We start from the raw sequence: 23,498 nt of genomic DNA on the forward strand, positions 1-23,498 counted from the left end.
CCTCTCTCGATGATTGTCAAATGTAATTTATTTCCATCTTTTTAAGCTTTCTTTTACATTGTATTTAGATGATACAGTCTAGGCATTCACTAAAAATGCTGAAGACATTGTCTTCTTAGTTCTTGGTCAAGGATATTCTACATATGACTATCTACTTAGGTTTTTCATACACAGACTTTTGGTGTTAATTTTAAGACTTTGAAGAGCATTTTGTTCCTTCCTCTATATTGGTTAGGCATCAATTTGGTAAGTTGTTTTCGGTGAAATTGGTGAACTGTAGCATTTTTGAAGAACTTTGAGATAAGTACATCTTAGTCAAAACTCTAATGTTGTAATTAGGTTCCTTAGGTAAGTGGCAAGTTGCAACCTTTAATCAGTTTTGTGGAGTGTTATTACAGTAGTACCCTCTTCATTTGACATATTTTCAAAATCAAATTATCACTCTTTTAAATAAACATTTACCCATAAAGATTCTAAAAATTATGGTAAAATGTTTTTTTTATAGCTTTAACATAAAAGAGCTCATCAACAACAGCTGCAATTACATCTTCAAATGATCAAGTCCAAACAACCGCATTAGTATCTTCAAAAGCAGAGCTGTTATCGAAAGAAGGCAGCAAGTCCTGACAAAAAAAATTTAAAAAAACAATTAAAATGTATATATACAAATTGGAACATGAAAATTAACCAAATTGAAAACTTAAAATTAGGCAATTGAGGATAGAACACAATCATTAAGGCCTGTTCAGTGACCAATTGATACATGAATGGATGCAGAATTGTACAGTATGTAGAAAGTTGAATTGTTTTAATTCTTGTCAAAATAAAAAAGAGTTTCGCCAAAAATATTAACATGAATAATAAATAATGAAAGAATAAATTAAAACACTAACCTGAACTAAATGACTCCTTCTACCATGTTCTTCAATAAGAGAACCACCTTATAATTCAAGAGCTTATAAAAAAACCTGATAATTCAAGACTTTAATGGTTATTTAATTAAAAGCCAAACCTAAAAATTTGAATCCTAAAGATAAAAGAGGATGGCTTCTATGTGATGGTTTTGCAGCAGGTGATTAAGAATTCACTGAGCCGTGAGAAGTAGCGCTGAGGCATGGGACCGAGCTAGGAACACCCGGTTCAACTTGCATCACCAACGGGTTCGTAACGTACTGAAGTATGCTCGAAGAGTTCTGGACAAAAAATGAAATGAGTAAAAAACACAGAGTTGCAAATAAGATTTTACTTTAGAGAGGAGAATAGTGAGGAGAATTTCTTGAAATAAGGCCTTAGAATAAAGGGACCCTGCTTTGAAACTAACTTTAATCTGTGAGACATGAGAGAGAGTCCATTTGTAATCTTCAAGGTGGGGAAATATGAGTGCCAAATGAATAAGAGATAGAAGTGGAAGGTTTGCATGTTGGTTTTGGCAAAATTGACCAATGAGAAACAATCTTGCAAAGGAAGAATAATAAGTACAGTGGGTACTGTTAGTTGAGGTCACAACATATATCTCCAAAAAGAAGAAAAAAAGCATGCACCTAGCCAGCCTCTTGGGAGTTAAAGCAACGTGGCATTGGAGACCACAATGGTTTAAATCAATTAATTAATTAAGAGAGTCTACGTAATCTAATTGGACAAATTGAATTATGTGTATATTTCCACCACTCAAAAATTGATCTTTTAACAATTTTGAATCAATGTCTCGAGTCATTCAAAAAAAAAAATCAATGTCTCGAGGTAATTATCTGAAGTATAAGAAATGGAAATCTTGATACTCAAAATGGTTTAAATGTGCATTTGAATTGGAGATAACTACAAATTATAATTGGTCAAAATTTATGATTGAAAATATGTTAGTCTCAATAATCACGCACAATTAATAGTAAAGACAATCTGTAAAGTAGAAAATTTTCAAAATAAGCAACGTGATTGACTCTTCATGAAGTGGGAGATTAATGCTTTAAAAATTGAGTTAAACGAAAATTCTGATTAGCCAGAATTGTGATAATGGTAGACTGGTTGAGTAAAAGCATTTAATGTAAGTCTAAAAAAATTGAAAATACTACATTTAAGTCAAAAATAAAATAATTTACATGGCTTATTACATGCTTACCCTTGAATAATACATCAAATAGCAATTGAGCCATTCCCAAGTTTCCTAAAGTAGTAATACTAATTTCTTTTGGATTTTTTTAATCCTAGGAAAATAGTTGAAACATCTCCCAATGGATGCCAAGTGTCAAAACTTGTCATCTTTTAGGTTCTCTTTTATATACTATTTAGATTTAGATTTAGATTATACTCTTCCATCCCGATTTATAAATCATTTTTAAAAGTATTTATTTTAAAATATAAATCACTTTATAATATAAATGAAATATTTGATATTTTTTTAAATTTACGCTCGTATTTAATATGATTTTGAAAAGATTTTAATTTAGAGAGAAAAATTCTTATGTAATTGGACCAATTAAGGTTGTAGTCGAACTTCGATCAAACCAGTAATTGTTAAATATTATTTTTTAAAATTTACATAATATATGAAATTATGTTCAATTATAAAGTGCAATACCAATAAAACAAAAATTATAAAAAATAATAGTTGATCATATGTTTTTTATACAAGGATTAATTGTGTCCTTGAATGATAGATTAAGTGATAAGAGTTATGAGACATATGAGTTGGGTGAGAGAGGTCCAGGATCAATCTTAGAAGAGTGCAATTTATCTTTTCAATGTAAAAGAAAATACAAGGATTATTGTATGGCGATAGCCATTCCCATATTATTTGGGTTAAAAGCTAAGGGCACGTTTGGTATGTTGTATAGTATAAGACCTTATAAAATTGTATATGGTGGATTAAATAATCTATCATTTTAATCTATCATTTATGGTGGATTAAATAATCCACCATCTATATGGTGGATTAAATAATCTATCATTTTAATCTATAAGAGGGGATTAACGTATAAACTTATATAATATAATGTTAGCATCAAACAATGAATAAGTTTATAATGTATTGTATAAGCTTATACTAGCATGTCAAATACGGTGTGTCAAACCAGTCCTAATAGTAATTTAATCGTAAACAAAAAAAACTATATCACACTGTAAAGAAAGAAAAAAACCTATTATTTTCTTGGCCAAGACTATTTGTACCATCCCCCTTTACTATCCACACCATCCCTTTTTTTTAATCCCATAAATACCCCTAACATAGAAAACATACAAAAGTAGTAAAAAAAAAATACTCTCCGAACCTCACCTTCTGCTTCCTTCTTCCTCTTCCACTCTCACCTTTCCCCATCCCTATTTCATCTTCTAAATCAACACATCACACACCTTAGAGGTATTTGAAGCTCCAAATCAGTGTAGAATATAAGTGGGTGAGATCAAGAGAAGAATAGAAGCTCAAAATAGGTGAGATTTTGGGATTTTTACGGTTTTTTCGCGTAAATCTGGGTAGAATATGTGGGTTCTGGTTCATTCTGCCATTTAAATTGCGGACGTTTTATTGCTACCGCTATCTTAGTAGCGGTAACTTCCGCTATCTTAATAGCGGTAGCTTCCGCTCTCATAGTAGCGGTAACTTCCGCTAGCTTAGTAGTGGTAACTTCCGCAATCAAAATAGTTGTAACGTCTGCTATCAAGGTAGCGGTAACTTCCACTATCTTAGTAGCGGTATCTTCCGCTATTAAGATAGCGGAAGTTACTGTAATTTAAATTACGGTTTTTGTTGCAGGTTCTGGTTTTGGTGTTTGACTTGGTGAAGTTTGTTGTCTATTAGGAGCATTATGACAGCTGGAACTTCTGAGGTTGATAATGAACATGATGGCTTTCAACCATCGCAAACCAAAATTAGGCAAATGTATGGGGGGGGGGCTTACTCTACAATTGCTTCTTCTTCCTCCTTGTTCCTTCAAGCACCTTCTTCCTCTTCCTGGTATGGCCCTCCTTTTTCTCCTGGTATGGCCCTCCTTCTTCGTTCCAATCAACAGATGGTGTGGTGCTAGGGTTTTTTTTATTTGGGAAAGTTAAGAGGAAGAGAGAAGGCCGTGAGAATGAGAGAGGGAGATGGTGTGGAGTTTTTTTTTAATTGAATCAGTTTAGGTTTTTTAAAATTGGGGGTATAATTGTATTTTTGCTCATAAGGGGATGGTGTGGATAGTAATTAGGGATGGTCCAAATAGTCTTGGCCTATTTTCTTAGAAAGAGACAAAACCAACAAACTGGTTTTGACATGACATTGGCATTTTTGTTGAAACAACACCTTGCTATTTGGTATTAAAGAGAAGTTCCGTAATTTCTAATAGGTTCTTTTTTCTCTATGCCTTTAACTTTAAAAGCCCAATAAGAGAACGTTTGCGCCCAAAATACAGTGACAAACTCTAATAGATTTATATCTCAAACAACAGAGAAGTTTAACAAAAAAAAACAACAAAAAAGTTATAAAAAAAATAGCAAAAAAGTAGCAGCTGGAACCTATAATCACTAGTCCTGCCTAGGAGGCAATTTCGTTAACAAGAGACACCATGTGAAGCTTAGGCGAGGCAAGCTTCCTCAAAGTGACTATGGTTGCGGCGAGCAGGGAGTCTTGAAAAGTGGACTAAAGGACGAGACGTCATTCGTTGGGCCGACCGGGCTGGAGCCCAACGGGTGCCCTTCAACGTCACTAGCGTGGACACTTGGATGTTTTGCTTACCAGGGCAAAATTTAGTCTTAAGAGTGTTGTGAGGGCTTTTGGAGCGAAATTAGGCCTTAAGAGTGTTGTGAGGGCTTTTGGACCGAGCATTATGAGACCCAAAAGTCCACTAGATGGTTATATCTAGGGTTTGAACCTACCCACTACAAAAGGGAAAGGCTTGGGACGAATTCTTATTTGTACGAAAAGCAGCAAGGTTATTACAAGGCTCTACTTCTGTTAGAGTTTTGGATCTCGACCGTTCTTATTACTCACTAAGTATATGTTTGGGTTGAGGAAGTTCCTTTGATGCAAGTTTCTTTCATTGAGCATGATGTATCGGTCTGTGTGCGGGTTTCTTTTTTTAATTAGTGAAGTTTCCATTGAAAAAATATTGAAAACTTTCTTTAATCTCTAAAGTAAGTATATTGGGAAAAATATAGTGATGAATTATTTAAAATGAAAAAATATTTTTCTTGATGCCTTGTAGAAAGGGGAATTAAAGACCGGTCTCATGTAGAAGCACTACCAAATCATGGTACCATCCTTGTTCAATGAGGAGGAAACTCATGAGGCCCCAAACTTCAGAATCAATACATTTATCAGTCAATGCAGTAAACATGTGGTTTCATTGGTTTGTGTTGTCGTCAATTAACCTCTATCATTCTCACTGGACCCCATTGAGGTACCAATTCTACTGAGTCTTCATCAAAAGAATTGAACCATACGTTACTCCAAATACTGCAAAGTGACAGAGGCACTTGAAGACTTGAAAAGTTTTCTAGCCTAACTTCTCTTGGAACCGGTCAACCAGAGAGAAATTCACAACTTTGAGCCATGAATAATACTATTGTACAACCTAGCTAGTTACATAAAGAAAACACGTTTTACAACTTATCTCATTAAATTTTGGAAAACAAAATTCACTAAGACATGTGAATTGGGAAACAGAAGTTAAGAAAACATTTATATAAATTGAATTACAAAATATTAAAATATGAGTGACTGCCTTTGAGTATGAAGTAAGCAGGTTGTTCTTAACCAAGTGAGTATGAAGTACCTCTAATCAAAGTGTGGTGGTGCTAGGCAGGGAGCATGGTGGTGCAATGAATGCCCACGATGTAGTAAGCTGCGTTCAAGTTAATTCGAAATCATCAGAGAGAATATTTGGAAGTCGAGAACAGCAATAAGAGAGCAAATGAGTCATGTTTATTTTACAGTGTGACCAAACATGTGTTCTTATAGTCCTGGACTCAATATTTGACGTGTATTAACGTTTGGGGGCCAACCATAAGTAATTGTGCTGACCAGAACACAAGTTAAGCCTTTTCAAGTCCACTCACCACGGCAACCCTCATTTATAAACCACTTTTGGTCTTCTCTTTTTCCCTGCCCCATTTCTTCTATTTGAATTTAGAGCAAAACCATGGTCTCTTTCACTTAGCGCATTCAACATCCTATAAAATTTTCAGGGCAAGTGCCAATTGTTCTATCTAAACTCTTTTCTTGTCAAGTCTTAATACTCTTCTATTTAGAATCTGGTATGGATTTTGCAAGCAGAAGGCACTTGATCAATGTGTCACGTACGCCATGTATGTCACAAGCACTTTCCCCTATGGCATTTCATGGGGATGTGGTTGTGCATCCTTCTAGTACTACAAATTTTCCCTTGATACCAATCATTGTAATAGGAATGTTGGCCACATCTTTCTTTCTTATGGGCTACTACATCTTTGTGGTCAAGTGCTGCCTCAATCGGAACCGTGTTGATCTTGCAAGAGTTAGAAGATTTTCTCTATCATGGCAACGTGAAGAGCCGTTTGCATCAGAGCCTAGAGGATTGGAGGAAGCAGTGATTCGGTCAATCCCAGTGATTCATTACAAGACTGAAAGAGACAGAGACTTCGGTGGTGAGAGAAGCATTTGTGAATGTGTAGTTTGCTTGAATGAGTTTCACGAAGATGAGAAGCTCAGGGTTATACCAAACTGTGGCCATGTCTTTCACATTGATTGCATAGATATTTGGCTTCAAAACAATGTGAGTTGCCCTCTTTGCAGAAGATGCATTTTCTTGACAAGCCAAACCCATGTTGACCAGCTACTCATGACTCCAAGACCTTCCCCTCAATATCAAAGCCAAAATGGTGATAACCTCATTGGTGGTGATGGAGATTTTGTTGTGATTGTATTGGATGAGGAACATGAGGGTGAACAAAACTTGCAAGGAAGAAAAGAAAGAAGTAAAGACTTGGAGTTGCCAGCAGGTCCTATTGGTCCTTCACAAAGGAAGTTGGAACAGAGAATTCTGAAGAAAAAAGCAAGGAAGCTTCATAAAATGATCAGCATGGAGGATGGAGCCAAAGATGATGAGTTTTCAGTTCAACCCATTAGGAGATCTTTCTCCATGGAGTTATCAGTGCATACATAAGTGGACACCAGGACATGTCCATGAGGTCTGTAGACTCTGTTCCATTGAAGCTTGTGGTTGTGGTGGTAAAGCAAAGAGAACATTCCTCTCCTTTGGATAGGGGAGTAGATCTAGAAATACACTGTTTTGGCTGTTATTTTTTAGACCCTTCAAAGTATTTTGTGTCCTCACCTCTTTTCTTTTTAGATTATATATGTTTAGTAGACCGAGGATATAAATTGAATAGGACATAGGAATGTTGAAACATGAATATGAAATTGGATTTCAAATAATTTAAGTTTAATAGATATGTACAGCTAAGTTTTGCACTCACATTCAACCATTTTGTGACACATAGGACAAATAGTTACATTTCTTTTTTATTTAAATTAAATTAAAATCATATTTTTTAATGTGGTAGAAAACAATTGGATTAACTCGGAAACCGCCAAACTGAGATTGTGTTTGTGCGGAAGCTGACCACAATACCATGTACTCAGTTTTGGTCGGTTAGGACATTTTGAACCCGAAGCCAACCAAAACTACCAAGTGCTCACACCTATTGAAGCACGTCGACTTAGGATTTACACCTGGCTCGTCGATAGAACTTTTATTTCAAAGATTTTTTAGTAAACATTTGGCGCCCAATGCAGGTCTGGTAAAACTTTTCCATGCCACATTCTTGAACTAGTGTTCTCAACTAAGTGGAGATGGATGTACTCTCTTTATTTTCATAATGAAATATTTTGCATTTGACTTTAGAAAAAAAAATCATAGTATTAGAATTTGAGAGGTTTAATTGTACCTTAGAAGCTCACTTAGAGCTGGGAGTTGCTATACTCTTTATAAGGATCGTCTTGGTCATATTTCTAGTCAATGTGATACTCCTAACATGCCTTTCATACCAAGGACTGACATCTGGAGTGTGAATTTTGCATGCCTGGACACTTGTAGGGCTAATATATTGGAGGTCTCAAGCAAATACATCTATAATAGATTCTTACAACATATTAGACTTTAGTAGGCTCAACTCTCCTCCAAAAATTAACTTAGATGTGATGGTTTCTCAACCTTTTATAAGGACTATCTTAATCATATCTTCAGTTAATGTGAGAGTTTTAACACATAGAAAGTAAAGTGAGAATTAAAAAAATAAAATAATGATAACAAATTTAAATAAAAAACTTGATAAATAAAATAAATTGAATTAAAAATAAAATTTTAATAAGTTAGTGTAAATATTTAACTTAAATACTAAATTTTGATATTTAGTATATATTCTACAAATATAAATTATAAAAAGGATTTTAAATTTATATTAAAAAAATAATCATAACTGAAATAAAAAAAGTAAAATGTTTTGAATTTGAATTTGAATTTAAAAACAAAGTTTAAACCTCAAAATTAAGAAAAAAAATTGAATTTAAATAATTTTGACTTAGTAAAATCTCACTCTTATAAATAGTGTGTGAAATTCACTCTCCAACTAGGGCAGAGAGAAATATGAAATTAGTCTGATTGAGAGAGCAATGATGTTATATCCTCACTCTATGAGAAGAATACTCTAATTTATACAATAGAGTGTTGATTTCCACCATAAATTCTGTAAGAGCATCATCATTCGTAAGTTCTTATTTTGGGTTCTTAGCTCAATTTCCATAGGTCTAGAGTGTCACATAAGATATAAGCAACTCATAAGTAATTGATATAAATATTTATCCAACCCGAAAAACTTTTGGTTGGGTCGCACAAAACCCTCTATATTTTACTTTAAGTTGATGAATGAGAGATAAGATATAATTTTTAAATCTTAGAACTCAAAAAGTAAAGTTGCTTGTAGAAGGAATTTGACCTTATTTTTAAGAATTAAGAACTCAACTCAGCCTTCTCTAATGGGAGAAAAATATAAGGACCGATTCTTAACTTGACCTTATTTCTTGGCTTGGTGCTATTGGGTGTGGTTGGGTCTCTCTCGACCTCAACTTTGCAGTGACCGAAGCCTTGGTGAGGCAGGGTTCGTGGTTGGATGGGTCTGTGTGGCTGGGTTTGGCGGTGTTGCTGTTTCGGCGGCGCTCCTTTCTGCTCCTTTTTTTTTGTCTCTGTTCATGTGAGACAGGGTAGTTTTGATTCAGCGTTGAGTTTAGAGGTGTTTTGCGAGCCCACATTTCTGATCCGTCTGTGAGACCCAAAATTTTAGTTATAGAACTAATTAAATAAATTACTATTCACGATTAAGTTTCGATGTATCGTGAAGGAAACTGAACGAGTGTTCAATAATTGTAATAACTTAATGAAGGAGAAAGTTCAGGAAATGACTAAGAATAGTACTATAGTCGCTATAGGTTATAGCACGAGCCTTATTCACTTCTGCCTTAGGGCGAAAGCGTTAGTTAAGGGCTAATCTGCTCTTAAAGCACTGTAGAAACGAAATTCAAAAATCTTCAGAGGAATATAATAATTTCTCTTATTCATTCCCATGACAAGTGTTTCGACACGAAACCCTAGAATGTACGAACGATCGATTCCAATTCTCGGAAGTTTGCCGAAACTAAGTTCCTGATAGCTCAAGAACCTTAAATAAACTATCGATGAAGACTTTTTCTATTCAGAGCTTCAAACGAAGATTCCACACGGGCGTACCGATTTCTTTAGATGTTTCTAATCTTTCTTCAGATGGAAGTTTTGTGATCCGACATCAACTGCAAAAAGTAACTTTTCGGGTTAAATCGTCTAATACCGTTATTTGATCGATTACCTAAATTCCAAGAAACCTGTTTCGAGTTCTGGAATTCTGTCGTCAGATTCTATCTTATAATTCACAGAGAAACGCACAGGAAAAATCGGAATCGCGAAATTTTCATTTTCCCGCGTTTTCCATCTCCTATAAATAGGAGAAAAAACTCAAATTTTCCTCCACCATTGAAGCCAAACCCGCGAGCTTGAGAGGAGAAGAGGGAGAGGAAGATTTTCGTCGTTTCTTTCCCGATCGCCGCTCTGTTAGCTGCTATACGTTGGCATCGAGGTATGTATGCTACTTCTAACCTCTGATCATCAATTCTGTCGTTTTTCTCTATGTCTTTCTGTGCTCAAAGTTTGGAGCTTTTTGTAAAATTGTCCAAATAACTCGATTCTTCTTTCTAAACTTCATCCCTACCATTTAACGTCACAAATACTCCGTTAATGTTCGCCGATTCTCGCCGGATCGTCGTAGGTATTCAAAACTGTGGAAAAACCCATTTCTAAGCTGAGGTTACGCTTTTTGGATCAAAAACTCTCGACTAAGCTTAGCGTCAGTAGGAATAGTCGTCATAAATGTCGTTAGTAACAACCTCATCCAATTTATTTTTCAAAATTCCGACTTTGAATTTCTGAGCTAAAAACCTTGACCAAATTGTCCCTATTTCAGTTTTCGACCCGATAATTTTTCCGAGCTTTAATTTACCCTAGTTATGACTAATGATAACCTATGAATCAAGTTTGATCGAAGAAAAAGCGCCGGAAAACATTTCCATGTGTCATGGCCGAGAGCACCCTTAGGGGGGAGGAGAGTTTTCTCTTTTGCGAAAACTCGTCTTATCGTGTTAGGTTATCGTACTCTGAAGCTTATAATGCTTCGTATAACATTAGCAATTATTTTTTGATTAGTTCTGACTTGAATTGGTTGAATTCTGTTATGTTTTGCTCAAAGGTTCGTTTGAGGAACTCTTTGGAGCTGTGAGTGAAGCGAGTGAGGAACTCTTGTCGTGTGAAGCTGGAAAACCTCGAGGTGAGGGAAACTTACCTTGCTAGCTAATGTCTTAGGCGTCGATCAATTCGACTTGGTTTATTGTTTATGCTCTTATTGATTATGTTGATCTGGAAAACGATTTCTGGAGGCTTCGGCCGAGTGAACTGATTGAGGCGTGTGTCTCCGATTTCTGGGGCTTCGGCCGACATATGTGTTATTACTTGTTTATTGTTTTGATTGTTGTTGATTGATTCACATGATATGTGCTAAATGGTTAATCTTAGGATGTGTTGATATATGTGCCATGATTTGTTGGATTGTGCTAACTTTGTTGTGCAATTATACATATATCTGTTGTACGTCTGAGTGTGGGGAAACAGGAGAGTTATGCCATACTAGTGACGAGATTTTGAGAGAACGTTTGATGGGACGAACCGAGGTTCGGGCCCTCATTGTTTTAATGGATCGAGACCTTCTCAGGGAATCATTTGGGTTGATGGGATCTTTTAAACTTATAGAACTAGAGACGAAAGAAATGTAAATTATTTCACGAAGAAAATTCATAACACACTAAAAAACATCCGAACACTTTAATTAATGATAATGATCTCAGAAGAAAGCTTAGGGCTTGGAGTTAAGTTTTGGAAAATGAGAAGTGTCGCCGAGTCCAAGTTTAGGGGAAACCCAGTGTGCTTTGGCACTTTGCTTGAGGAGCAGTTTTGTTGTTTGGCTACCTAAAAGATAAGCCGGGGAAACTATCAGTTTCTGAGTACGTTGGTACTCTTTTGCTCGATGAGCAGTTTGTTGTTTGGCTATCTGAAGGATAAGCCAGGAAACTATAAGTTTCTGAGTACTTTGGTACTCTTTCGCTCGCTGAGCAGTTTTTGACCATCGAAATTGGATGTGTCAGATGACTCGAGAAGTCATCAAGAGTGATTGCACTATTTTTATAATTACTTGTCTTTTGTCGCAGAATCGACATTTACCTTAGGGTATTTTTAGAGACAATATGTTAGTAAGAACAGGTGACGACGTGACTGGGGTTGGTCGTACGTTGATTGGCTAATCATATTGCACCATTCATACATATTGAGGTTAATACACGATGGGATGTCGGACCTTGGTGAATCCCAAAATGGTCATATAGACCCGGGTTTTCACATAAGAACACTGCGTGTAGTTCTTAGTAGCAGACGGAAATGGCAGACAGACATGCGGGTTACGGCTGATCTGACTACATTTGTTTGGTGTAAAAGACGCCCGAGCAGAAATGGTTAAACACTAGGCCAGTGTTAGGACTGACTCGATGGTGTCCATCTATTCCGGAGCATTTCTTGCAGCATGACATACATTTCATCATACATCTCTGACTTATTGACTTGATATCGTTGAATAACGTTATGTTTCTTGATAACTGATTGAGTTGTCATTTATCGTCTATTGTTATTTCATTTGAAATTATAATGTTGCGTGCATTATGTGTACTATTTATCTATTTCTGTGAGTTGACCCTTGCGCTTGCCTTGTTTGTCTACTTGTGTTTGGGCGATCGTACGCCTGCTATCAGATGTCGATGGCCGATTGGTTCGAGCTGGTTCACCCTTCGGGGGGAACCCGATATGAGATGTTAGATCGAGATTCCCCAGCCGCGTGGGTGACCGATCCCGCCAGTGACCGGGCTATATACATGGGGAGGATCATGGAGGATCAGATTGACGAGTTTGGGAGATTGACCAAGGGTCTGTTACGACGTTACTCGGTGAACTTCAACTTGCCACCCACTGTTCACTGTGGTCCCGATACCGGAGTGCCGCCACCACCACCGTCGTCTGGCGACAAGGATCCCTCTGCGGAGGAGCCTGCCGGTGGAGCATCGTCTGGATCGAGCTCTCCCGCCGCCGCTGACCGTTCCGTTGCCGCTTCTTCCTCCAGGCATGCTGAGTCCGAGGATGATTCTGACACTGCTACCGTCATTCGCTCTAGGACATATGCTTCCTCCCGTGGTTATAGCGTGGTACCATTGGTACGCGTGTCGGAGGAGGGTGTGACCATCAGAGTGGTGGATGCAGAGACAGGGGCGTCTAGGTTGGTGTCTCGGTATGAGAGGAGAGAGACTATTGATGTGGACAACGAGTTGATCATTCTGGACTCTGATTCTGACGAGGATTATGCCGAGGAGGAGGATGAGGAGGAGTATTGAGACACGCTCTCTTGGGTAGTTAGAGTAGGAGTATGTCGTAGCTCTGATGGTCTTTTCTTTTGGGACAAGGTAGTTCCTGGCTTATAGCCTTTTGTGTGATTCTCTTTCATGAGGATCATATGGAGTTTGTTGGACTTAGGAGGTCTTGTTGAGGCCGCTTTGAGGCTGACTTGCTTTCTTTTGTTGGACTGTACTATCACACTTTGTCACAGATCATGGTTTGTCCCTATTAGCCTGCGAGCATCACTTTCAGACTACTTTTCCGTCACTCGTGACGTTGACTTTTATTTTACAGCAGGAGTTGTATATATATAGTTGTACTTGCTTTTCCGCCTTATTTTGATTTTGAGTTACTAAAGTGACACCCAAAATCCGGGGTGTTACACCGTCATTGCCACATCTTGCTGCCCTTGACCGTGTTTTGTCCATCGAAAAGTTGGGTGTGGATCCGTTTTGATTGATTGGGTCAGTTGGACTGGTTCCCTTAGTCTTTTTTTTTTCATGGTCGCTTGCTTTTCTTTTGGTAGGAATCTGTTTGTTGTTTGGGTTTCTGGGTTATAGGTGTTTGGGTGGGTTTTGGTATGATGTTTGCTGGTTTTTAGAGGTTTTTGGGAAGAATTTTGCTGTGATTGTTGGTTTTTTTCAGCCTTTTGACTGGCTAGTTTACTGTACCCATTGTGTTGAGAGGGGTTGTTTCACAACATTCTTTATTATTATTTATACTATTTCTCTTTTCTAAAATAAACTTAGGTACCCAAAATAAGAACCCTTGGAAATGCTATAAGTACTTTACAAACTAAATTTTAATATATTTTACAAAGTAAGTTGGCGTAATGGTTCAACACTTCATCTTTTAACATCTTTTAAGCAAACGGTTGAGAATTCGAGTCCTAATTATGGTGAATTGAAAAAAATTCTCTTGTTAGCCCTCTATCGCTCACTACACTAACTGTGAGGCAAATGATTATCTCACGCCTATCGGCTAGGGACACCTTATTCAAGACGATAAAATATATTAGGTCAATTTTAATGAAAGAATTTTGTCTATAAATGATTTTTTAAATTTATCCGTTTTATATTTCAAATATATAAATTCTTTTTTTTTTTTGACGAAAACCAAGTTGTATGTGCAACATTTAATATTTATTCTATCTGAAATAATTGTTATTATTTGCTTCGGAATGGTAGAAGGTTGTTTTCTCGCAGGTAGGTAGGTGGTGGTTTGATTAAAGTGGAAAGCGCCCCGCAAATGGATTCCTTAGAAGACAGCGGCTGTTGGGATTTCCTCGATTACTCCTTCCTTGATCCTCCTCCCACCGATTTCCTCTGGTCCAATCCCAATCAAAGGTCTAATTCTTCTTCTTTTTTCGATTCACTGTTCATTACAATTCTGCGAAATGGTGAAGCATAACATCACCCTTTTCTTATGGTAATTCATCATGTTGTTGATTTTTTTATGTTTTTGGAATTTGGTGTTACCTGCTTGGATTCATATTTTCTCATACACCCAATTCTTAAATTCTATTCAAATGCTTCCTTGGAAAAATTAAGTTTTTGTTATATTAATATTAATATTAATAAAAAGGAAAAATCAAGTTTTTTTTTAATCATTTTTGGATTTTCTCTATTGCCCCTTTGTTGATTGTAATCAAAAGGGTTGGTTGTTCTTTGGAGTAGTTCAAAGTTCATTTTAATTGTTTCTTCTCTTCTGGGTAAACTGGTATGCTGCAAATTTAGTTTTTGAATTTGATAGAGGCAATGATATGGATTGGTCTATGTAGCCGAACTCGGAGAGTGGCATAAGGCGAGTGATTGCCTTCGCTGATCCAAAGGCGCTCATTAGGCGCACGATAAAAATAAGACCACTAGAGACTTCATGCTTGTTGTTGGTGCTTATGTTTTGTGTGGCAAACCTGACTGATACAACTATTTTCCTGTATTTGCCAGTGTGATCGCGGAAGCCGACTTTCCTAGTGTTGCTGTTGCCAGTCAAGAGAACACCAGGAAGAGGTATCTTGTCTGTTTCTTATGAAGTGATTTACTGTCTGAGAATGTGAGGATTGATAGTATAGTCTTGAAAAATTGGGAATATATTATTTTGATTTTATATAAACTCGCTTTTAGTTATCTGAAACTACATTCATTAACATGAAAAATCTAAACTTCAAACCATCCATCATAAGGCCACATGAATCTGGTAGATAGAGTCTAAACTCTGAATCACCTTATTCTGTTGCATTACAGTGTTTAACTTATAGATGGATTGGGTAACCCTTTTATTTTGTTTTGAAAGAGTAATGATGCAATCTTTCGAATCGTGTTACAGTTTGGTTTTTGTAATAAATTTCCTGAGAATCATTTGTAGGGGGCGCACTGATTCATGCTGCAAGGCGGGAACAAAAGCCTGCCGTGAGAAACAACGGAGGGAGAAACTCAATGAAAGGTAATTTGTGGTTTGATATCAAAGTTAGTCTTCAACGTGCTGCTTCTCTTGCTTTTCATGTAGCTGTTGTGGCTTATGATGAACATCATTTTGCTACGTTTGCATACGAAATATATCCTGTGACCAGTAATTTATGTCAGAAGTGATATTAGTTCTTAGATATTCTAAGTTACCTAGGTCTAAGAGATGCCTGTGTCAAACACCTCCTCAATGTTTTCTAGTGTATTTTGCTAGTTCTTTTAATGGTAAAGGGGAAGAACTTGGTTGTAATTATTGCAGGTTTTGTGAATTGAGCTCTGTTTTGGAACCTGGGAGACCTGTGAAAACAGATAAGCCAGCTATACTTGATGATGCTATCAGAGTCTTGAGCCAACTTAAAACTGAAGCTCAGGAACTCAAAGAAACAAATGAGAAATTATTGGAGGAAATAAAATGTTTAAAGGTCAGTAAGTATTGCATCAACCATTTATCATAGTGATATGTATATTTCATTTCTCTTATTTTTTATATTTCTTGGATTAATTTTCTTTTAAATGTTATCTTGTTTACCTACTAGTCTACTACATTTGTGAAATCTCACTAAATGGTCTTCAGAATGAATGGTTTTTATTTTAGTTCAACTGCTAGAAGCTTCATCTTTAAATGATTTGTTTTCCCTATTTTGAATTATAGTTCACAAGGAAGGCATACTCTAAGCTTCACTTTTAGATTAATGGTCAATTCATGGCACTGCTAAAGTTAGTCCGTTTGGCTAGTGCCTAGTAGTAGTGTTGAAATTATATGATTTTTGATGCAAGGACTGATGTAGAAATATACACAGGAAAGCATTAACTAACATGGTTTCCTCCAACGGGGTAAAAAAATAAAATAGAGATTTTGCAAATTAAGCAGTTAGTACAAATTGATAGAAGTTGAAGAGAAAAATATTGCCATGGCTAAGCCTATTTCATTATCATAGAGATCGATGTCATATACTCAATCTGAGTGACATTTGCATTCCGTTGGCCCTACATTCTAGTTTGTTAGTCAAGTTCAACCTTTGTTCTAACTTCTAGCCAATATTGCATATTTTGCCATTGGTTTGAATGACTAACAGGCCTAGTCCAAGTTAGTAAATAAGTTGATTACTAACAATTACACATACAGTTTAGTTATGTTTTATCAACTCTCACATTAAGTTCCAAATTTGTTATTGCATATATAATTTTAGATTTTTTTCCTTGCTTCATTGAAGAAAGGAACCTTACGACTTCAAAGTCTGAAATAGAATAGAAAGTTCTATTGCAGTATTTAAGTTCTGTGATCAGTATAGAAAAGCTATTGTCTAATGAGTTTAAGAAGTGGTGACCCCAAACATCAAGCATAAATGAAGGAAATTGATTCTTGAGGACTCATTGGAGCTTGATTGAGGGTTGATATATTGACAACTAAGCATAGTATGAATATAGACGAGGGATAGAAGCAATTTGTGCTTCAACCTATACCCTTATATAGTTATATATCATCTCTCTGTGGAACTCAATTAGACACTGATTTTTTGGATCTGTAACTCCTTTCTCAAGGAAGTTAAATCGTGGACATGGCTTGTAATCATGGCCTATCTAACATAAACCACCAGTTGCCTCTGATAGCCTTTCAGATATTACTAATTGCGGCTGACTCTGCAGGATATTGTCACTCCTTCCTCATATGCACATATTTCTGTTACATAAGCCGTTTATTCTGGCAGTTGGCCATTTTACCAAGGCCTGCTTTGCTTAGATGTGGATTTGAAAATATCAGTTTTGGGATAATCATATACCAACAATGGTGAGGCAGCTATAGTTTATTAGAAATAAAACTTAAAAATCATTCATGTCTTCACCCAAGTGTTTAAGCTATTGGAGCAGTTGGTTAATGACATGGTATTTGACCAAGTGCTCCCATTTTGATCCTTGTTGCCCCCATGAGTTTCACAAGGTAAGTGGGCATGTGCATTGTCCACACTTCAACCCTAATGAGCTATTACATGAAGGGGTAGGTTAGAAATATAATATAAAAATCATTCATGTGTCTCCACCCAACAGTTCTAAGTTTTGGGATAGCTGATTCATGACATGTTATTAAAACTTCTGCAACTAAGGGGTCTGGAGTTTGATCTTTATTGTCCCTCATGATTTTAATAAAAGTTGAATTTCAGCACGAGGTTAGTTAATATGTGCGTTATCAGCCATACTAGCGTTATCATCCTTGTCTAATAGGTACAAAATCTAACTTGTATGAAAAAATTTCAGGTGTTCTATGAGTTAGATACATCAACAAGGGCATTGCATTGCTTGAGTGTTTGAGATTATATAATTCTTATTTCTGTAACAGGCAGAGAAAAACGAACTCCGTGAAGAGAAACTTGTTCTTAAAGCAGATAAAGAAAGGATTGAGAAGAAGTTGAAAGCCTTGCCCGTCTCAGCAGGAGGGTTTTTGCCTCCCCCTATGGCAGCATATCAACCAACGGTGAACAAGATGGCTGTTTATCCAAACTATGGCTATATTCCAATGTGGCAATATCTTCCTTCATCTGCCCGAGATACATCCCACGATCATGAGCTCAGGCCTCCTGCTGCGTAGTTGCTTGTGTTGCTGCCCGTTGGATAATCCTCATATTCATCATTTTGACAACATTGTGGAAGCATTGCATTGACATGTAAATTTTGTCATTGCTTGGATTTTTTTTAAAGATAGTAGTAACATGTCTTGATAGTCTTACAAGTACAATCCTTTGTTGGTCTAGGTGATAACAAATTTATTCCTTTTAAATAAGGTGTCAAGTTTGAGTCCTGTGAATAGGTGTTGGGAGTGTTTCATGCGGGAAAAGCGAGTTTGGTTGACTCAACTCCAATTAATTGGGATTCAATATGAAATGTCAAGTGTCATTGACTGTTAAGCTTTGTAGTAATCTTTGATGGCAATAATATGAAAATTCTATAGATGTCCATCCAATTCAAATTGTCCTCTTACTTCAAAATTTAAAATTCAATGAAAATATAAGGTGACATTGGCATAGTATTTTGAAGTTTTTTCTGACATTATATAATATTAAATTTATTTATGTTGGATGTGGGTGAGTACAATTTGGCCCATCACATCAATACAAGTCAATCTCGGGTGACCTATCCTAATACGCTTAGACGCATGCGAGAGTAAGGTTAAGTGAGTTTCATTTAAGGAATGACTCTGATCTATTTGACATGTGAGAGTAAGGTAAGGGACTCAAGGTCAATCTCGGGTGACCTATCCTAATACGCTTAGACGCATGCACACATATATAATTAATTTTTTACTGTTGAAAAGTCTCATCTCATTATGTCATTTAATTGTTTTTAGTTCAATATTTTTTCGTTTACCCCTCAAACCACATTGCAAATTTAATGTATCATACTTATTAAGTGGATAGATTATTTTTAAATGAAAAAAAAAGATGCTATTTGTTACAAAGGCTTGGTGCAAGAATTGCAATATTAAATTACATGTGACCTTTGGCGGAATTCACGGATGAAAAAGCTATACAAGATATGCAGTTTATTGGACAAATAATTGACATGTAATTCTTGCATTTCCTCTATGTACTTTTATGCATTTCTAAATGAGATATTTTTTCACTCCCTCCATTCTCCCTCCCATCCGAAAAATTGAAACAAATAAAATAAGTTCAAAAAACCATTCTCAACTCCTTCGCCCCCTCCATTCCATTCCAGTCCAAACAAACACTATGTTAAGCAATTGTTGAGTCGCCTAATGAGATCATTACCTCTCATTTTAACAATAGTTCTAATATCATACTAAAAATTGTTAACTAGAAAGCTTATTTCCCTCACTGTCCCTCTCATCCCCTCCTCTCCTGAATCAAACAAGAAAGCTTATTTCCCTCACTTCCCCTCCACTTTTCCTAATTAAACATGATAAAGATTTTAAATTTCTTCCCTCCACTTCTCAAACACATCCGAACGGTGTATAATAATAAATCAGAGAATAACATCGTTATGCCATCCTTGTACCTGAATTAAACCATTATTTGAGGAGTTTTTCTCTCAAAATGTAAAAATTAACAAGTGCTCGAGTATAGTTGCTAAGGAGTTTTATTCCTGAATTCTTCCTCTGCATGTTCATCTTTAATTGTTAGTGACTTTGTGCAATCTGCAGCTATCCCAATTCTAGTTGAAATGAAGAAATGAAATTTACATTTGAATGCAAAGCTCTGCTCTATATACTTTGCTATTTACACATCAAAAGGATATTCAATGAACTTTGGCGGTGAGAATTGGTGAATAGAGGCAGCTACTCTGATGCTACAAGCCAAAGCATAATTAGAGCAGATATAGAAGTTGATATCCAGCTCATGAACGCCAAAGCAACAGAAATCTGGTACTTATGACACTCATGTCCTAAATGGCAGTGTCCCACATCATGGAAGTACAAAACTGTAATGGCAGCTGAGGCAGAAGCTGCAGATAGAGATAGTATTGCTGTTACCTGTGGAATCATGGTCAAGAAGTGAACTTGTTAATTGATAAACGTCATAATGAACAAGCCCTGCTGGATGCAACAAACCAATGAAGAAGAGGAAAGATTTACTCAGAGACTAACCCAGTCTCCAACTGCAATGCGGCAAACCAGTATAGGGTTAAAGGGGAAAATCTTTTTCACCAAAGCATATGCATCCACTAATGCAAGCGTAAAACTCCAAATGAATTGTAAACCCATTAAAGTAATCAGGTGACTGCAATACCAATGGAACAGCTAACATTGAGTTATTCTACATCCAACATCCAAGGAGCGGTAGTGAAGTACAGATGAAAATGAGAAGCAAAGCACTTCATGAGAAACATGTTTCATTCTAAGTCAGGGAAAAGCATGAACATAGTTTTGAATAGAAATAAAAAAGTTCATAGTTCTGGGGGTATATCACTGATATGCATGCTTTTCCAATAGAGTCTGTTGGATGTGACTAACTCTAGTTGGCTATATAAGTCTCATTGTGACTCAATAGATGGATGTTCAATAATGTTGAATGATATCAGTAATACTTTTCTCTCTATATTTTCTCCCATCTCTCTCTGTTCTTCTTCATCTTCCCCCTTTCTCTCTTATTTCTATTTCTGATCCTATCGATCACATCCCATTGAGATTTTACTAAAGACATCCATCCTTTACAAGCACCCTTCTTCATCTAGACTAAAATCCTAGTTCCATACCTAGCTGCAGTCACTTTATTCAGTATTATTATGTCAGATCAGTCTCCTTATGCATGAAGTGCTAAATTGCATATAAACATTTTCAGTTTGTTTCATTAATTCAAGCATTGAAACATACAGTCAGTTTATTTTTAAAAAGAAGAAGATTTGAGTAGTATGAAAGAAGAAATTAAAAATCAATAATGGTTAGAAACACCCTAATTAATAGTTAGAAAAGAAAAGAAGAGAAGAGAAATAAGTGATAGAGAGAAAGAAAAAAAAAGGGGAGGTGGATGTAATGTTGGGTTGTTTAAAAATTAGAACTAAAATTTAAATAAGAGATAGAGAGTGAGATCTAAACAAAGAAACTTACGTGGTTAACCTCAAATAACCCAAGTCTACCCGAGAGAAAAACATGGAAGTCGAGAGAGAGTCGAGGTACAGCTGGAAACCGCCAGAATAACTGTAATAGTTAGAGTTAGTTAGGGCCCATTGGAATAATGGGCAGCATCAAGAGTTAGCTGTGACTGCTAAGGCAGTTAAATATCATGGGAAGGAATTTTGGAGGGTGTCATTTGTTTTGGAATGTGTAAAGTGGGAGAGGTGTTAGAAATCTCAAATTATCCAACAAAATTCTTTGTATTATTCTTTCTTACGCTTAATCACATTGGGTAAGTGAAGGGAATTCTATAGCAATATATACAATTTTCTTCTTGTGTGTCAACCAGTTCTACGGAACTGGTGTTTGAGCTCCTTCTGGAGTCTGTGGGAGAGAGATTAGTGTTGATGGTATGTAAAACAATATAGGGAACGCTAGAAACTATGGAACGCAAGCTGGAAATTGTAAGTCGCAATCAAGAAGCAGATAGTGAAATGTTAAATTGGCTAGACACAATGGTGGAAAGTATTTGGCAGCACATGGATCATGGATGCTAATCTCAACCAAGGTTTGAGCCAGAGGAATCAATCCATAGGAATCTCGTTGAAATGAAAAGGGAGTGTAGGAGTTTAAGCGGAAGAGAATCTGAAATTATGGAGCTACCAGTTTATTCCGGGGAGGATGATGTTATGGTGGCATTAGAGGGCCGGGCTTTGAGCTAGTTCTACAGATGGGAAGCGGGCAATCCGATTTTTATGTGGAAAGAATTCAGGAATGCAGTATTAGAAAGGTTTTATCCTACTTCTTCGCAGAGCCCATTTGCCATTTCGCTAGGGACGAAACAAAGAGGGCAGGTAGGGTGAATACATAGAAGAATTTGAAATTTATGTAAGTATGATTCAAGGATTAGAGTTAGATTACTGTTTAGATGTGTTCTTGAAAGGGTTAAAGGAGGAAGTAGCTTTAGAGGTTCAATTGTATAAACCGAAAAAATTGACTACAATGATCAAGAAGGTTGAAGAGAAGAATCGGCCAGTAGCTAATGCCTGTAATGCTGTATGGGGAAGAGTTGAGGGTTCTATACAAACCAAAGTTTCAGCAAGAACAGGAGGGGGGAAGCATTTCATCAATGGCTTCCAATAATAGGAGGACAAAGAGGAGCTTGAAATTCATCAAAGATCAAACAGGCAGGTAGAAGATTGAATTATACCACAACCAATCATCTCAAACTGAATGGTCAGACGGAGGTTCTAAATCATTGATTAGAAAACTATCTGAGATGTCTCATGGGATTGGGGTCTGAACTGAATAAATGACCTCTTAACTTGGGCAGAATTTGGGTTCAATGCCAGTAACAATATATCTTCCAAAACGACACCATTCAAATCTCTGTATGGTAGAATCTTCCTGGTTGACTCAAAAGGTACTACCATACCCTCTAAGGTGGAAGAAGTGAACCATTTAACAGAGGAAATAGATATATTAATGGTTGAAGTTACGAACAATTTGCTTCAAGCACAGGACTAGATGTAAACAGATTGTTACAAATGTTATAGAAAATGTGGTAAAAGAGGGTAATTTAATTTCACTTAAATGTATATAGAATCAAGATATGAAGGTGAATCAATCACAAACAATTTGCTAAGATAATATATGAATGAATATAATATGATTGAGAAATTACCAAAAAGCAGTCAAATTAAAGAACCTAGTTGTGGTAATCATGGAAGCAACAGACCCAGCAGCAAAAGTGAACTGTGCCATCCGAAGAAACAACCCAAGAAAAGTGCCGGGTGTCCCTGGAAAATTCCTCATCTTTCTACCCCAAATCAAAACGATCCTCACAAAATTAACAGCTGAAAATGGACACCCAATGGTCTGAAATGCGCACAAGTGACAGAACAAATCATCAAAGAACGAAAGGAATAACCTTTAACATACAAAATAGAGTGACAGGAAGAGAGTCTCACACTCGAGAGATGATCATGAAGCGATGATCAAGGGAATGAAGTGAACAACTAATACGTAATTCCCAAGGGTATTGGATCAGTTTTTTTACGATATTTTTAATATTGTATAAAAATTACAATAGTACAATTAAATAAATAAGTAGATGCTAAAATAATTTTTTATTATGAATATAATAAAAAAAAATCTGAATAAGTAGTAATGGAGTTTTTTTTTTGTTATATGAGAGAATTGCTCTTATTAGAGTTCGCTTTCAAAATAGTTTATTGTTTTTCTCGTTGAACTTTATGCGATACGGGATAGCCTTCATGTTGCTTGGGATGCGGGGTTTAGGCGTGTGGTGGTGGAGACGGTTTGTGCTCAGGTTTTAGATGCTTTGGAGGACATGGATGGTGATTGGTTTTGCCCAACCATTGCAGTGGTTCGAAGCTTTCTTCTTCGAGATTGGGTGCTGCAGCTGCGCTTAATCCCTCGCGAGTG

At 36.4% G+C, this 23,498-nt stretch overlaps 3 protein-coding genes across 5 annotated transcripts; 2 read left to right on the forward strand and 1 right to left on the reverse strand.

The window, feature by feature from the left end:
* The first annotated feature begins 5,719 nt into the window (after positions 1–5,719).
* Positions 5,720–7,357, forward strand: LOC130724417 (RING-H2 finger protein ATL1-like). Its single transcript, XM_057575641.1, has one exon. It carries the CDS (start codon positions 6,231–6,233, stop codon positions 7,113–7,115), a length of 885 nt encoding a protein of 294 aa, XP_057431624.1. The 5' UTR covers positions 5,720–6,230; the 3' UTR covers positions 7,116–7,357.
* A 6,829-nt stretch (positions 7,358–14,186) lies between these two features.
* On the forward strand, positions 14,187–18,427 carry LOC130723849 (transcription factor bHLH104). Of its 2 annotated transcripts, none has more exons than XM_057574985.1 (5): positions 14,187–14,368; positions 14,969–15,031; positions 15,387–15,464; positions 15,744–15,906; positions 17,820–18,427. In XM_057574985.1, exons 1-5 carry the CDS (start codon positions 14,271–14,273, stop codon positions 18,066–18,068), a joined length of 651 nt encoding a protein of 216 aa, XP_057430968.1. In that variant the 5' UTR covers positions 14,187–14,270; the 3' UTR covers positions 18,069–18,427. The 2 variants fall into 2 exon arrangements, with proteins under 2 accessions (XP_057430968.1, XP_057430969.1); XM_057574986.1 differs by having other exon boundaries at positions 14,339–14,450.
* A 1,073-nt stretch (positions 18,428–19,500) lies between these two features.
* On the reverse strand, positions 19,501–23,109 carry LOC130726395 (CASP-like protein 5B3). Of its 2 annotated transcripts, XM_057577655.1 has the most exons (5): positions 23,021–23,109; positions 22,735–22,928; positions 21,045–21,134; positions 20,085–20,217; positions 19,501–19,970 (listed from the first exon to the last, which is right to left on the reverse strand). In XM_057577655.1, exons 2-5 carry the CDS (start codon positions 22,863–22,865, stop codon positions 19,776–19,778), a joined length of 549 nt encoding a protein of 182 aa, XP_057433638.1. In that variant the 5' UTR covers positions 22,866–22,928; positions 23,021–23,109; the 3' UTR covers positions 19,501–19,775. The 2 variants fall into 2 exon arrangements, with proteins under 2 accessions (XP_057433638.1, XP_057433639.1); XM_057577656.1 differs by lacking the exons at positions 21,045–21,134; positions 23,021–23,109 and having other exon boundaries at positions 22,735–23,012.
* Between the last annotated feature and the right edge of the window lie 389 nt (positions 23,110–23,498).

The sequence above is a fragment of the Lotus japonicus genome, chromosome 6 (genome assembly GCF_012489685.1).
Source record: "Lotus japonicus ecotype B-129 chromosome 6, LjGifu_v1.2".
In the NCBI taxonomy this organism is placed as follows: Eukaryota; Viridiplantae; Streptophyta; class Magnoliopsida; order Fabales; family Fabaceae; genus Lotus; species Lotus japonicus.

Excerpts from the sequence above, each read along its gene's own strand:
- LOC130724417 (XM_057575641.1), top strand. The coding sequence starts at position 6,231 with ATGGATTTTGCAAGCAGAAGGCACTTGATCAATGTGTCACGTACGCCA.
- LOC130723849 (XM_057574985.1), top strand. The coding sequence starts at position 14,271 with ATGGATTCCTTAGAAGACAGCGGCTGTTGGGATTTCCTCGATTACTCC. Across the intron at positions 14,369-14,968 it reads TGGTCCAATCCCAATCAAAG|TGTGATCGCGGAAGCCGACT; the intron begins GTCTAATTCTTC and ends TGTATTTGCCAG. Across the intron at positions 15,465-15,743 it reads AGGGAGAAACTCAATGAAAG|GTTTTGTGAATTGAGCTCTG; the intron begins GTAATTTGTGGT and ends TAATTATTGCAG.
- LOC130726395 (XM_057577655.1), bottom strand. The coding sequence starts at position 22,865 with ATGAGGAATTTTCCAGGGACACCCGGCACTTTTCTTGGGTTGTTTCTT. Across the intron at positions 20,218-21,044 it reads GGTTATTTGAGGTTAACCAC|TCACCTGATTACTTTAATGG; the intron begins GTAAGTTTCTTT and ends TTGGTATTGCAG. Across the intron at positions 19,971-20,084 it reads GCATTGCAGTTGGAGACTGG|GTAACAGCAATACTATCTCT; the intron begins GTTAGTCTCTGA and ends ATGATTCCACAG.